The sequence below is a fragment of the Sinohyriopsis cumingii genome, chromosome 18, assembly GCF_028554795.1.
Source record: "Sinohyriopsis cumingii isolate HCF-2022 chromosome 18, ASM2855479v2, whole genome shotgun sequence".
Lineage (NCBI taxonomy): Eukaryota > Metazoa > Mollusca > Bivalvia > Unionida > Unionidae > Sinohyriopsis > Sinohyriopsis cumingii.
Genome location: NC_142978.1, coordinates 39882308 through 39897817, shown reverse-complemented (window position 1 = coordinate 39897817; position 15510 = coordinate 39882308). Strand labels below are relative to the sequence as shown.

The window sequence follows — 15510 nt, the reverse complement described above, 5'->3', positions numbered from 1 at the left end:
TCAGTTTTGTTTTCAATCCCCTTCAAGAATTTAAAATTTACACCAATAAAAAAAATCTACTGGTTTTGAAGTCAATCAGTCTACTGATCAAAATTTGTAAATCTGCATATTGAAATCCTGGTTTTTTCACATGTATGTGATAAATGCATAACCTAAGAAACATTTCTTTGATAATAAATTTAATCAAATCTGACTTGGTAAAACTGGAGAAGTTGAACATAGGATTTCCATATGAATTCTTTTGAAGCCATACTATTAAAAACAGTCACCCTGAAAGTAATTTCAACAAATCAGGTCACAGACAACACTACAACTAAGTTTATTGAACACTGACTCAGCTATGTGATAGAAGAAGTTGATAATAGGTTTTTCACTCAGTCCCTAGGGAAACCTCACCATTGCCAAAAGAGTCAACTGGCACAAAATGTTTATAAAGCATGCCGTAAGAAATATTCCCACCAAGAATGATCAAAACTGGCTCAACCAAAATTGTGGGGAAGAAGTCAAAAATAGTTTGTTTTTTTTCACCGGGAATGCTCTTAAAATCACACCACTGTTATGGGTGCCACCCTAGTCTTAATTTTCAAAAAGCACATGTTAGGAAATATTCCAACAAAGTTTAATCAAAACTGGCTCAACCATTTTAGTGAAGAAGTCAAAAACTTATTTTCTGCCAAGTTGCTTTTGGAAGCCATATCAATACTACAGAAGCCACCAGTAACAATCTCACTATAACATGATTTTATTTCTGAATCTACCATGGAGTTTTACAATGCCTACTGCTTTGTTGTTGCCAGTTAACTTTGTAGGACTAAAAAAGTATCTAACAACACCCTGATGTTACATGTGTTTTATTGGGCATGGCCATATTTGGAGACAGTGACTGAACCTCAAGAGTGGAGAGTTATCACCATTTACAAAGTAAGGTATGCCTCTTCTAGTACTTATAAATAATAATAATGATAATAATAATAATAATAATAATAATAATAACAAAGACTTTATTTAGAGAAGGTAACTCAATTAGTTACATAACTAATCTACCTTGAGGCCTTCTAGCTGTTATGAACAAATATATACTGTATATACAACATGATGTTCATGAAGAGTCTGGCTTGACACTAAATAACTTTAAAATTCAAAGTATCAAGCCTGGAACACATGCACAGGCATCAGTGAAAACATAAATATATATAAAACATAAAATATCATCCTGCATTGAAAAATTCAGCTATGAAAATGATGCAAAACTACAGAAAAGCATGCTATATTTTTTGTACTAGAACTGTTCAGTTTTCTAAAGATTTCATCCATTTAAGATATTGATTATGAAAAGAAGAAATGCTAGGAGCCTGCCTTATGTCACTGGGAATGTTGTTCCATACCAGTGGACCAGTATATTGAAAACTTTTTTTATAAACAATTCCTTCTTTGGCCTTGGTATAATGTAATTTTTTCTTCTTATGGACCTTAATTTTGGAGAGCCATCAGTATCTCTTTGGTGAAAGCTATTGCTTAGATAGACAGGAATGTCTTTTCTGGATACTTTATACATCAATTTGGCCTTTCTAAGAAATATTCTTTCAAGTATTGTTAAAACCTTTAAATTATTCATTGCATCCTGAAAATTGTCTATACTTTGATCTAGAATTAAATGGCAAGCCCTCTTTTGGAGTCTTAAATGTGTTGTTATGTTTGAATTACAGGTATTACCTCCAATTACATTACAGTAGTCCAGATATGGCTGAATATAACTTTTATAAAAGATGACCCTATACTGAAGAGGAATGTATGTTTTGATTTTCCTCAGTAGCCAAAGATAAGAATTAACCTTTTTTGAAATATGTTTAATGTGAATAGACCAAGTAAGATTGTTATCCACAAATACACCAAGAATTCTATTTTGAGAGGTCATATTGAAGCTCCTGTTGCCAAATAAAACCTGGAGTTTGTTGCTATCTAGCCTTGCTCATTTTTGTTGTGTTGTAACTAGTAGGGCTTTCGTTTTTTCTGTATTTATGATCATACTGTTTTCCTTGCAGCATACTTGAAGTCTTTTGAGAGCATCTTGTAAGTTATTTTCAAGTACCATTTTGGTTTTACCAATCACAGACAGTGTAGCATCATCTGCATAGAGGTCAGTGTAAGAAACTTACGTTCCAATCTTGAGAGGTAAATCAATGATAAGCAGAATGAATAACAGAGGTCCAAGGATAGAGCCTTGTGGTACTCCACGATTAATATTTTTACTTTCAGAAAGTTGACCATTTTAAAGATACTTTTTGCACTCTATCGGTTAATTAAGAAGTAAACCAGTTTAGGGAGTTTTCACTGCATTGATAGATTTTTAGTTTTTCAAGCAAAATTTCATGGTCTACAAGATCAAAAGCTTTATGAAAATCAACCATAATAGTGCCTACCATTTCTCCTTGATCTAATGCTTTCAGCCATTTATCAATCAAAGATACAAGTGCAGTTTCACAGGAGTGATTCTGGCAAAAACCATACTGATTATCATGAATAAGATCATAAACTGTTTAAATAGTTGAGAAGAGAATCATGTACATGTTTTTCTAGTAATTTTGAGAAACACTGGAGGATAGAGATGGGTCTGTAGTTATTTACATCATCTTTTGCTCCTGCTTTATGCAATGGTATAACCTTGGCAGTTTTCCATGTTTGTGGAAATTTATTAGACCTAATACTTTCATATCAAATGAAAGTTATACTCTCTACAATTGCAGAGCAGCTACCTTTAGTAGCCTTGGTCCAATCATATCAAGTCCTGTAGCTTTACAATCATCCATTTTTTAATATATTTCAGCACAAATTCGGGACTCATTTCAGGAATTTCAAACTTTATATTGTTGGTAGTTTTTTAGCACAAAAATGTTTGAGTTCCAGATGATCAGATGAAGTTCTGGGTTCTTTAAGTTTTTCAGCAATTTGAACAAAAAAGTTGTCAAAAATATTTGAGATGTTAGTTGGATTATCAGTATAAATGCCTTCATGATTGAGGGACAAAATTTCAGCTTTACTCTTACATTTGCCTTCACCAAACCCTGTAAACACTTTCCAGATAGCTTTGGGATTATTTTGGTTTTCATCAAGCACATTTTTATACTGCGCTTGTTTGGCTTGACATATCATTTTATTAACTTGATTCCTCCAAACTCTATATTCAGATTGACTTTCTACTGATTTTAGTTGGTCTCTTTGCTTTATTGCTTCTAAAATATTTGGGAAGATCCAGCCTGGCTGGTGGTTTTTCTTTATCCTGTGTGTGTTTTAAAGGGGCATGCTTGTTCACTATACTGATAAACAGATCTGTCCAAGTAACTAAAACATCATCAATTTCTTCAAAGATTTGGATTGTATTCCATGGAATCTGTTTCAGATCTTCTAGGAATTTAACAGTATCGAATTTTTGAAAGGATCTACAAGTAATGGATTTATGGATATTATTTTTTGTTACATGATGGGTACATTTATGTCATTAATGGTATGCACAAAGTTTTGTAAGTTTTCATCCAAAATAAACATTTTTAGGTGAACAAAACATGTAATACCATTTTAATTCACTTATAAGTCCAGTAAAACAGCATGCAACAAAGATCTTGATCTCCCATAGCATAATGTGCTTGCAGACCAGGTTGTATGTTGTTTGTTCTAATGATTACTCCTAACAAACTGCATTTAAACCCAGACCTGCTGGTGCATTATGCAATGGCAGATCTAGGTCTGTGCAGTTTGCAGCTGGACTCAACTTGTAAGCAAATATATAAGGTGTGCTAAATTTATTAAATATGACGAACATAACTTACTGAGGTAACACTGCTGTAGATGGAGGCAATCAGAGCAAAAAGGTTTGCCATCCGCAGAAAGAAAACTCGAGCCAGGGTCACATTCAACTCATACCTACCACTTGCATACTTCTCTATCTTGGGAAGCTGAAATATAATTTTGCATTATCTTAACAACAGGTACGGTCAATATATTACAATTATTCTCTATAAAATTCAAAACATAAAGCTCATCGGGACATCAAGTGAGATATAAAATGAACTTGCTCATGTGTATTTTAATATGCAAATTAGGTTAAAGTTTTGGAAAGGCTCATGTCAGTAAACTTTCTTAAGTGAGCTGATCTAGTTCTAAAACGCTCTTAAGATTAAGCTTTAACCTGTTTACAACTATCAACCTACAAAAATGGCTGTGAATTCCATAAACAAATTATCATGAGACTGCCTAATTATCAGGAGGGCACTGTGGCCAATCAGTCTAAGACGCTCACCTTCACAGATCACTCAATTTTATCTTAGAGGTTTGAGATCAGCTTGACCAATGTGAGAAAGCTTGCTAGTAGGTTGGTGGGTCTTTCCAGGTTCTTCCTGACCAGCAAATATACTGGCTACCATGTATAGCCTATTGTGTGCTGAAAAACGGTGTTAAACCCCAAAAAACCAACACAAAGTTCACATAAACAGCTAGTAGTACTGAACAATCAGACTGATAGAATTAATGTATCCTCTTTCAAGGTTAGTCTAAAATAAATCAGAAGAATAAGTATATAAAGAGGATTCATAAAACCTTTTTTTTAAACTCATGAAAAGTACAACTGATCCTGGACTTGTCCAGGATATTACAATTTAGCAATACAAACCAACCAAATCATCATAGCTTAAGCAACGTTGTTGTTATTGTTGATAGGGTATATGGTGGCCAGGACATCTGGTACAGGAAGAATCCAAGAAAATGTCTGAAGAACCACTGACCCACGGAAAGCTACTGACAAGCCTATTCACATACCCATGATGGCCAAGCTTGAGACTTGAACTCATGCAGACAGAGGTGAGTGTTCAGTGATATGTAAAGGTAAGTGCCTTAATAGACTACTTGGCCAACTCAGGTCTTGTGCACTATAGTTATTGGAATTCCAAGAAATTCACCATGCCATATTTTCAAATTCTTTCACAAATAAATGAGTGTGTGATTTGGATTTGTAACATAGCTTTAACAATTTTCAGTCATATCGCTACAATGGTAATTTATAGTGATGTCTAGCACTGGGGCATCAAGCTTCACACATGTAGCATTATTTCACACATGGTCACATTATCCTGACACCAAGCCAACCAGCTAACACTAACTTCTTAATGCCAAGTGCCAAGCAAGGCAGCTGTCAGTGCCTTTTTCTTATAAGTCTTTGGTATAACTTGGCTGTGTTTCCAACAGCTTATTACTGATTTTCAAATAAAAATGCCTTATTTTTAACTTCACTCCTATTACATGAAGCTCATGTGAGCTCATGTGAGCAATTTAAACTTCAAATTTTCTGGCTAAGATATACAGGTGCTGAAAATCTAATGTGTGATCCCATGTAAGAAATTAGTTTCAGAAACAATCTTTTTCATGAACATTTTGTTTTTTGACAAATAACCAAAGCTTGTGTGAAATATATAAGTAGAGACTTATTTGCAATTTATTCTAAATTGCTTCTTACAAGCTTATGATGTGTTGCATTATTCTGTACAGGAGTTATGTTGCATAATTTAGAAAACCTATGACTATGTTAGGCATTAAATAAACCATATTAGGCATATTCGAACAGAGGACCCCCAGTGTGATATGTGACACACCTAATGATCATGTGAGACCCTGAGTGGCCAAGTGGTCCATGTTACAATCACCTTGACCACTCAAATATCTCACCTATTGTCCATGAGAATTTGAGTTTTGGTTTGACCAACATGGGTATGTGAAAAAACTTGCCAGTAGCTTCTCATTGGTTGATGGTTCTTCCTGGGATCCTATTATTTCTTCCTACATAAATATACTGGTTGCCATGTATTATCTGTCATGTGCTGAGAAATGGCATTAAATACCCACAAAACCAAAACCAGCCTAATAATGAAGTGCATCAGGTATCATCCCATAATCTCAAATGGATTTTGAGTTACAGCGCTAAAGGGAAAGTCTGGCATAAAAGCTTGCTGTGACCTTGACCTTGAAAAAAGATCCCCAATGAAATACACAACACACCTTAAAATGTTGATGCAAAAGTATATCAAATTTTATTTCTTAACCAAAGAAGCTTTAAAGTCATAAAAACTGAAATTAAAGTGTGTCAAATGAATGTACAGATGGAAATACAAATGCCATGTCTGTTGCTTTTCAGGAAAAGATTTGGGACAATAAGTCTCAAATAATACTGATATAGTAAATATCATGCATGGAGGAATGAAAAACATTTTTGCCAAAGGTATTTATGATAATGAATACCTTTATGCAGGAAAATCAGAGAGAAAAAGAAAGAGAGAGAAAGAGAGAGAGAGAGAGAGAGAGAGAAATTGTACCTGTCCAATACACATTGGTACAAATATGTTGATTAAGCTGAAGATAATGGTTGTTCCATATGTACTCAGAAAATCTTCTGCTTCTGCACTGCTCTATACAAGTAAAGGCAGAACATGTAAATTATTTGTATTACATGGAAGATGTACCGTATTTCATGTACTTTTTTGTACCCTTTAATTTCTTGTACACAATCCAGTCATCAAAATAACAATTATCTAAATGTAACACAATTTTTTATACATATCACTTTGTATTTTTTTAAAAATCCATTAAATTATTGGACAAAAAATTCCCCTAAGAAGGTTTACGTTTGCGAAAAAGATTGAAAATACCATATTGCCATTTTGATTTTAAAAAAAACTAATAATTAATTGTCGGTGAGAAAATATAATGATTGATGCATAAGCTCTCTTATTGTCATTACAATATCTACTGGTGCTTATTAACAAATGGACCAAGGACTTCACAGAATGTACCTTTAAACATTATCGTTAATTAGTTCTCCTTATTAAATCTGTCACTGCAACAAAACACCACATACATTTTAATATGAGTTCGGAATCCCTTTGATGTTTTCTTATCCAACAAAAATACATCTCAGTACATGCTAAAGTGAAGACCATAGACCCTTGGTCAACTAGTCTTATTGTTTCATTATAGTCAAACATAAAATATAAAAACCTTGTCATTTTCTATCCTAAATTTGAAAGTCACGGACTCTATTAAATCAATTTGTATATATACATATACTATCTTTTAAGTGCTTGTACCATTTTGATGTAGATATAATTAACATTTTACAGCAAATCTATTCTATGATATACCCCTCTATTGTTATCTTTATTGGCGACTTCGAATAACACGTAATGCATATGATTGTTTGTCCTTATAACATCTGCTGAATAGACAAAGGCTTCAATAGCACATTGACAGATTTTCATTTCCCTAAAAACCACTCTGGTGGCCTAGTGGTTAGAGCATCTGCCTCGGAAGCGAAGGGTCATGGGTTCCAACCTCGGCTGAGTCATACCAAAGACTTACAAAAATGGTACTAACAGCTGCCTCGTTTGGCTCTCAGCATTAAGAGATTAGTGTCAGGACTGGTCGGCCTGGTGTCAGGATAATGTGACTGGGTGGGAGGACATGCTACGTGTCTGCGGCATGATGCCCCAATGCTAGGCATCACTATAAACTGCCACACTGCAGACATCATAGCGATATGACTGAAAATTTGTTAAAAGCTACAATAAAAATCATAAACACATACACACACACACAGACACTCATTTCCCTAAAGACAGCCTCATTTCCTTACTGGCAGCCTGGCTGATTTGATCTCTTCTGTTGATTCTTGCCATCAATATGGTTTCAACTGGAATAACCAAAGTGCTAAGCATGTTTAATTACTGTGTAAATAACACTGCATAGCCATGTGGTTGTTGTGACAATGTATATCATAGTTAAAACTAAAATGAATTGTTGATTTAGCAGTGTTTATTGACAGTGAACTAATCCACTGCATTGGAGATCATAATGTAATAAATTTGGATTTAGTTATAGCACCCTGTTTTAAGGAATTCTAAGATTTGTGTGATTACTTATTTGATTTTTTGAACTCAGTGCAATGGAAATATTCCTTAGCCCAAATTAGCCAATTAGTTGGAGCATTGACATCATGGAGTGAAGTGTTAGTGAGTTTCCATGATGCCATGGTTGACTGTTGGTGAATTCATGTCAAAACCACATGAGTGTCCCTGGAGATGTTGTTGTTGTTGTTCTAGGGTTTAACGCCATTTTGCAGCACAAGATAGGCTATACATGGCGGCCAGTATAACTGGTGGAGGAAGAACCCTGGAAAACCCAGAAAAGAACCACCGACCCAAGAGAAGCTACTGGCAGGCTTTCCCACATACCCACACTAGCCGAGCCTTAATGGACTTGAACACACGCAGACAGAGGTGAGATGACAGTGATCCGGAACGGTGAGTGCTTTAGACCACTCGGCCACTCAGGGCTCCTTGTCCCTGGAGTAATATAGTCCGTATTAAAACCTAATGGTATACATTCGTGGTGGGACTGCAGTGGCAGTATTTACAGTAGGAGACTGGTAAATTACACAAAGGAATAAACAATAAGGGACTCTGCAGATACCATTTATGTCATCATGGTGGCAAATGTGATGCAGTTGTACTGGCCAAATGTGCCTTGAAATCATGAATTGACTGGCTTAAGGTGGCGCAATAAAAATAGTTCCCTGTGTTAAGGGATAGTTGTATAGTTTCTACAGCATGAACTACTGACCGTATGGAAAGTTGATGAAGAGAAACCATGCAGATGTGCATTTGATAGATATTTGGCAAGTTTTGAGATCTGTGGGCTTGCATTGATTAGCTAAACATTTATGTACTGAATGGACACGTTGGGCTTTCTAATTTACAACTGAAGTTGTATAGAAGTCTTTGGAAATTTGGGGTAAACTTATGAGTTCTAGCAGAATAACGTCAGGGTTTGACACCGCTCGGTCAAGCAAATACCCCATGGCTTGTAACAATAACATTTGGCTTGATTTGAGCATTTATGGCAGGAAACTTGCCTTGTCAGCAATGACTATTCACTTTTTGACAAAACAGAGTAATATCTTCCTTGCCTAATACTCGTACGAATCTTGTCTCTCTCGGGCATGTGCAGATTTAATGTTGAAAATAAGAATGAATGTTTGTGTTACCCATATTGTGTATTTCACAGAGACTTTGTATTTTTCAAGTCACTTTGGCTGAATAAATCGATGATGCATACAGCATTATTTCTGTTGTAATCTGTATAGTGTTATTTTTTTCAACCTCAACACAAAAAATAATGACAGACTAAAAACAATGATAACAATAACAACAACTTATCTATGTTAACTGAAATGAAACCTCTTAAATATCTATAAAGTTCAGTAATTTCAGAAGTGAAGAATAGAGATCTATGAGAGCACATGTATGTATAGAGTTAGTGGATGGGGATAATTTTCTAATATCTTTTCACAAACAGTTTATCCTGTTTTATTGTTTTGGAGCCATGAATGAACAAGAATATACTTTAATGGTACAACACTCTCTTGGTTTACCTTCCAAATCACTTAGTTTATACATTTGCTAATTCAAGGTACCACGTAAAGGTGTTTTGTATCGCTGATTGGAAGATTTAAACAGTTCTTTTTTTCCGTGTCGCTTTCTGTATAAAACATGCTGAAAAAAGACTAAATGAGTAAGAATATTACTGCCTAATGCGCTCTAAATAAATGTTCTTTTAAGTTATAAATGCAAAATTTTCCAGTAGAACATCCTGAGCATTTTGGCTATTGTTAAACACCTCTTTAAATGTGGGAAAACAATATACATTGACACCTTGTTTTAACATTTTGTGTTTAACGTTTAATACAACTGAACTATTGATACAAATATAATTCAGAAACAAAGCCATAAAATCACCAACTGAAGCAAGTATATACATTTCAAAGAACACTGAATGCATTCAACAGTTTTTGATTGTTTGCACGTGTAGTGAAAATGAAAAACATATTGCTGTAATTAAATGTTCATTTTGGAACTGATCATCTTGATGATAAATGTTTGACCTCTGTATATTATATTTATTTTTATATATATTTATTTAAGTTCTGTGCATGTAACTTCCAAATTCAGTTAGTGATAATTCAATCTCACTTTAATCTGTTCTCTCCTGTTTGAGTACTTAATAGGCAAATGATGAAATAAAGGCAGATATAGCTCATTTAATAATTATAAAATAAATTTTGCATATCAAGGATGTCTTTTCAATATCTTTACATGTGTAAAATCTCGCTGAAAACATTATGTTTTAACTTTAGAGATGGGTCAGATAATTAGGCAATTTCGGTACAACTCTAGAATGAATTCATGCGCATTTCCAACAGTATTTTGATGTACCTCTTTCGTACATGTCATAGATTTATTTGCCTGTATTGGATGTGTATGTTATAAATATATTGTGAGTTTCCTAACAATATTGTCTCACATGCATAAAATATTAATACAAAATACCAAGGGCTGTTATATGCAACAACTTATCTTCTTATAGTTAGCTAAGTAATTGGTATCTGATGCTTGAATCTAATGGGAGATAATGCGCAATTGCAAACTAGTACCAAGCATGTAAACGGGGACCTTCCTACAAATAATGATTTTACATTATTCTAGGCTACAATAGCTGGAAGAAGCAAGATTTTATTATTTTTCCAACCAAGGATTTCCTCAGTTGGAGGTGTGTCCTCTGTACATTGGTGCATAATCTCTTGAAAGTCCTCGGTTTACACCAAATACACACGCACACACACACACACACGCTCACGCGCATTAACTAAAACGTGATTTCAAGTACTTTATTTTTTGTAATTGCATTATTTGACAAGATTATTGTTGCTGTAAAAGTACAAGTTGCACTTAATTTCTTGACAATTTGGACAATTTACCAATAAATAACACCCATAACTAATACATGTTCAAACCATCTTAATCAATTTGCCAACATTAAACAACATAACAGCTACACATGCTCTAAATGCAGATGAGCTTTCACACAGAGACATAATCCTTTCTCTCTCTTGTTCACTAATAGCAACAAAAATCTTTTGAGTACTTTTATTTTTATTGTAATTAGATTCTTGAGTTGAGAGCATACAGAGACGGAAGATATAGGTTAACTATGTATGTTTGTATTGTTAGGTTGTCAAGTAGTGTGTGTTCTGTAGAACTTGTTCAGTATGATTCCTTTTTTATTTGTACACTGTCAGTAACACAAAATGATAATTACTTATTTTACATACAATTTTGTTTGTATAATGAAATTAATAATTATTTTCTCATGTACAAAAAATTACATGAAATACGGTATTATTGAACATTTTCTTCAATTTTAAATTATAAAGGAAACTTCACTCAAAATATAGAATAAAATTTAGTTGTTTCAAAGACCTAATAAGGTCGAGTCAACTTGAGATATATATATACCCCTTGTCTCCCTACAAGTCATTTAAATGAATGCACCCTATGGTCCAGTCAATCTCATTTTACATACACCTCTACCCTCTGCAACTCATGCACATTGGGGTCCAAAAACATTGACACTATAAGCGAGAGTGTGAGTTACCGAGGGACCTCCCAAAAATCTGCTTGACAAAAGACAGCCAGAGAACCGTGGGGTTGAGGGAGGAAGCTGGGCTGTTTACAGACAGAATTCTCGTTATATAATCATGTCAAGAATAATTGTCAATAAATCACTTTTTCTGATGAAGTTGTTTATTATTCTGCATAAATCACATTTATTTTCAAAATATCCAACATCTGAAAGATTGATAACATGTTTCCAACTTGTTTCAACAACCAACATGGTATGCGAAAACATTAGTGCATAATGCCATGTCTTTTTGTTTTTGTTGATTAGTCTGGTTCACAGAGTGGTGTATAATAGGTTTTTTGAAACAAGGAGTCTTCGAAGCTGGGAACCAGACTAACTGTTGATACGATACCAAACAAGCTGAATTTTTTAATTGTTCAATCAGAAAAATATGAATGCCGTGATTTCATTGCAAGTAACTGTGAAACTTCTTATCATCCTTGAAAATATTTCTACATGCAAATTCAGAAATTTTCTGAAATTCGTTTTCCCCACAATGGTCCGTATCTGTGAAACAAAGCACTTTATTTTATGAAGTACTCACTTTGCTTGGTTGCCTTGCTATCACTAACCACAGTTATGACTGAGTAGGTTAATATAAGGTAGTCTAATTAGATTATGTACACAATAACGTTTATAACAGTGTTCAATTGTCCAAATGAAATGAGTTACCTGACATACAACCAGAGGTGCTGGTTCTTTAGCATGTAGGATTTGTTTGCCTTTTTAATCTTTTGTTTATTCCACCTCCTTTATTAGATTCAAAAGATGCAATTTACATAATAATAAAAAAGGAGGCCTGCTTTTTATATAGTGCGACAATACAACAAATGTTTCTGCTAGTCCAATATCAAAACAAGGTTGGCATTTAATTAGGTTCTCAGAGAAACGCTCATGGACAGAGCTGTTATGGTAGGTTGACACATTTTACAACAGGACACACTGCATTTATGATGATTACACTTAACCCTTTACTTCATGCAAGCATCTCTGGATGCCTCTACTCCATTCGCATGGAAGCGCCTTTTGACGCCTCTACTCCATTCGCATGGAAGCACCTTTAGATGCCTGCTGTAAACATCAGCCATTTTAAGCCGGTTTTTGCAGTGCCACCTTTGGGGGAAAACCCCCATTAGATAATACATTCATTTCTGCGACTGACAATTACATCAGATCACGAGGTCACTGTTTATGCACTGGTCGATATCTGCTATTTAAAGTAACTGCGTCGTAATCTCCACTCTCCAAAATGGCGGTTGCTGATTTAATTCAGTACTTATGAAGTTTTCACGATTAGAATCACAACTATGAAAGATTCAATAACTTAGGTAAAGGCTCTGATATTGATGTAGGCAGCAATTAGTTTTTATAAATTATCAAATTCAGATAACTTAGTGATGTAGACACAGATGAAAAACTTGTAAATTTCGAGTATGAGAAATGACAGTTATGGTTTGTTGCCCTGCCTCACTGACATGACGGTGAACGAGTCCTTTCAAGATTTTAAAGCACATAAAAATTCTTCCGTGAAAAATAATTACACAGCTATAACAATTGGACTTTACTCTTAAATTTTTCCACATATAATAGATGTGTACCGAAAATGTAAAATGGTTAAAATTGCTGTTAAACGTAACATACACTACACTGCTTAACAGTTAACAGGCAGGCCTTAGAGCGTATGGAGTCGATTAGGTAACAGGTGTTCTATTTATAGCGCGCTGCACTTTGTAACTATGCTCTAAGAGGTAAAGGGTTAAAAGGAACTAAAAGATGGAACTAGAACACAAATTTCAATTGATACAAAAAAATTATTAAATTGGTATTTATTTATCAAAGTACTGCCTCCACTAGGCGCAAGTGACATTTTCATTGATAAAAATTTTCTTCTTGAGTATCGTTAATTACAGTGTACTAAGAACGTTGTTTGGAAAGAAAATGGAAAAAATTATATGACTTCTTTTTAAAGTTGATATTTCATGATGTTGATTAAAATTTCCAGGCCCTTCTACTGTTTTTGACGATAAAACGAGTAATATATCAGTTTCTGTTACCAATTTTGATAGCAATTTTCTTCAAGTTCAACAAATAGAAATACATTTTTTGGTATTTTCTGGTTTAAAAATGGGATCCATGCCTGACCCTGTGCTATAAGCGGGTTCACAAGTTATCAGGGTGCGAGTTATCAAGGGTGTGGTATGTTACTTATAGTATGCTTTATTTCTACGGAAATTTTTAAAAAAATTCTGAGGGCATAAAGTCTCAAAAAGATGCATTTTTGCAACTTGCTTGACAGGGTACCAAGTGGTGATAACATATCTTGAATGGTTTTAGAGCTTTTAATGCTGTTTTAAAAAAAAACCATCTCCTAACAGACAGACATATGGATTTAGGTTGTTGCTTTATGGCACGTCAACACAATTAGGTTATTTAAAGCTTAGGCAATTGGAGTAAGTGCCTTGCCCATGGACACATCATCGTAGCTGACCCACGCTGGTTTGATGGTAGGATTCAAATTAGAGTCCATCTGCTGACTTCACAAAGCCAGATCTGCCATCACATAATGAGCTGGCAGACCTGGGTTGGTGCAGTTTCCAAGGAGTGGTCAGTAGAACAAACAATACGGTCTATGCTTTTCAGGTACATTATGAAAAGGCAGATCTGGGTCTACGTTATCTACAGTCTGACTCAAATTAAAGGTGAGTACATATTGTATGACAAAAACCTTTTGCATTTCTGTAGCAGGATCACATTAAGGCCTGCCCTTTTTTAATTGTTCTTGCTTCAGAAACTTTTGTTCAATCTCAAAGCCCCAAAATTATATAGCACATATTGGAGTATACCTACATAATCAAAATTTCCCATGCAGGTAGATTTTCAAAGATAGGAAAATCTTTATTGTTATACAAGTCAAACTTTAAGTCACAGATTGTCCAAGTTTTCAGACACAGCCTGAGCTGAAGTTTCATGCTCAAAAGTAATTTAAGAATATGGGACCTTGTATGAAATAACACCAGGTAAACAGAAAAAATATGAGGATACTTTGATGTAAATGACCTCAATTTTTCACAAAGTCATTTAATATTTTTCTGCTGCATGTATAGAAGACCTCCATCGTGTTTTGGGGTGTAGAATAGGTCTGATGCACCCTGTTAAATGCTGTAGGATGCAACTAAAGGAGGTATGGTGGCAAAGTAGCTAGCAATGACTAAAACAGTGTGGGTTTGAATCCTACCACTGGACGAGCCCAGGATGGCTACCGTGGTGTGTCCTTACCTTAGACAAGGCACTTAAATCAAACTGCCTCAACACTAAACAACCTGCATTGGTTTGCTGTAAAACACTAAACCAAACCAAAACCAAACATGGTTCCACATTACAATCACATGAAAATAATTTTTAAAAGTTAATCCCATTAAAGGGATAAATTAATTGCATGGTTTCTTACTGACTTAGACTGGATCAAACCTAGTCAGTAGACCTGGGATAGTTGCAAGCATCTCCCTGAATAAGTTTCCTAAATTATTCAGCAACATTTAATACTAGGTCACAATCAAACCATGTTGTTAACAGCCTCTAATGCTTTCTAAACAAAAGCACAGTAATAACTTTAATTAGTTCCACTAACCTGATTTGGTAACATTTGATTAAAATTCACATAGATCACAAGAAAAACAATGGCCTGAATAAGTTTCCTAAATTACTCAGCAACATTTAATACCAGGTCACAATCAAACCATATTGTTAACAGCCTCTAATGATTTCTAAACTAAAGCACAGGAAGTACTTTAATTAGTTCCACTAACCTGATTTGGCAACATTTGATTAAAATTCACATAGATCACAAGAAAAACAATGGCCGTACATCCTCCACCAATCAAAATGCTGAAAAGAAACAAAATGATATTACCATACACTAAGCCGCAAGATATAAATATTACTTGAGAGCACAAA

At 34.5% G+C, this 15510-nt stretch overlaps 1 protein-coding gene across 1 annotated transcript in view; it reads right to left on the bottom strand.

Annotated features, from left to right (window-relative positions):
* Positions 1 to 15510, bottom strand: part of LOC149776454 (transmembrane channel-like protein 7) — a 111208-nt gene that overhangs the window by 29499 nt on the left and 66199 nt on the right. The window contains exons 10-12 of the mRNA XM_089942398.1: positions 15363 to 15441; positions 6357 to 6449; positions 3825 to 3950 (exon numbers count right to left, since the gene is read on the bottom strand). Of these exons, the coding sequence (XP_089798524.1) occupies positions 3825 to 3950; positions 6357 to 6449; positions 15363 to 15441 (298 nt within the window). The remainder of the gene's footprint in view (positions 1 to 3824; positions 3951 to 6356; positions 6450 to 15362; positions 15442 to 15510) is intronic.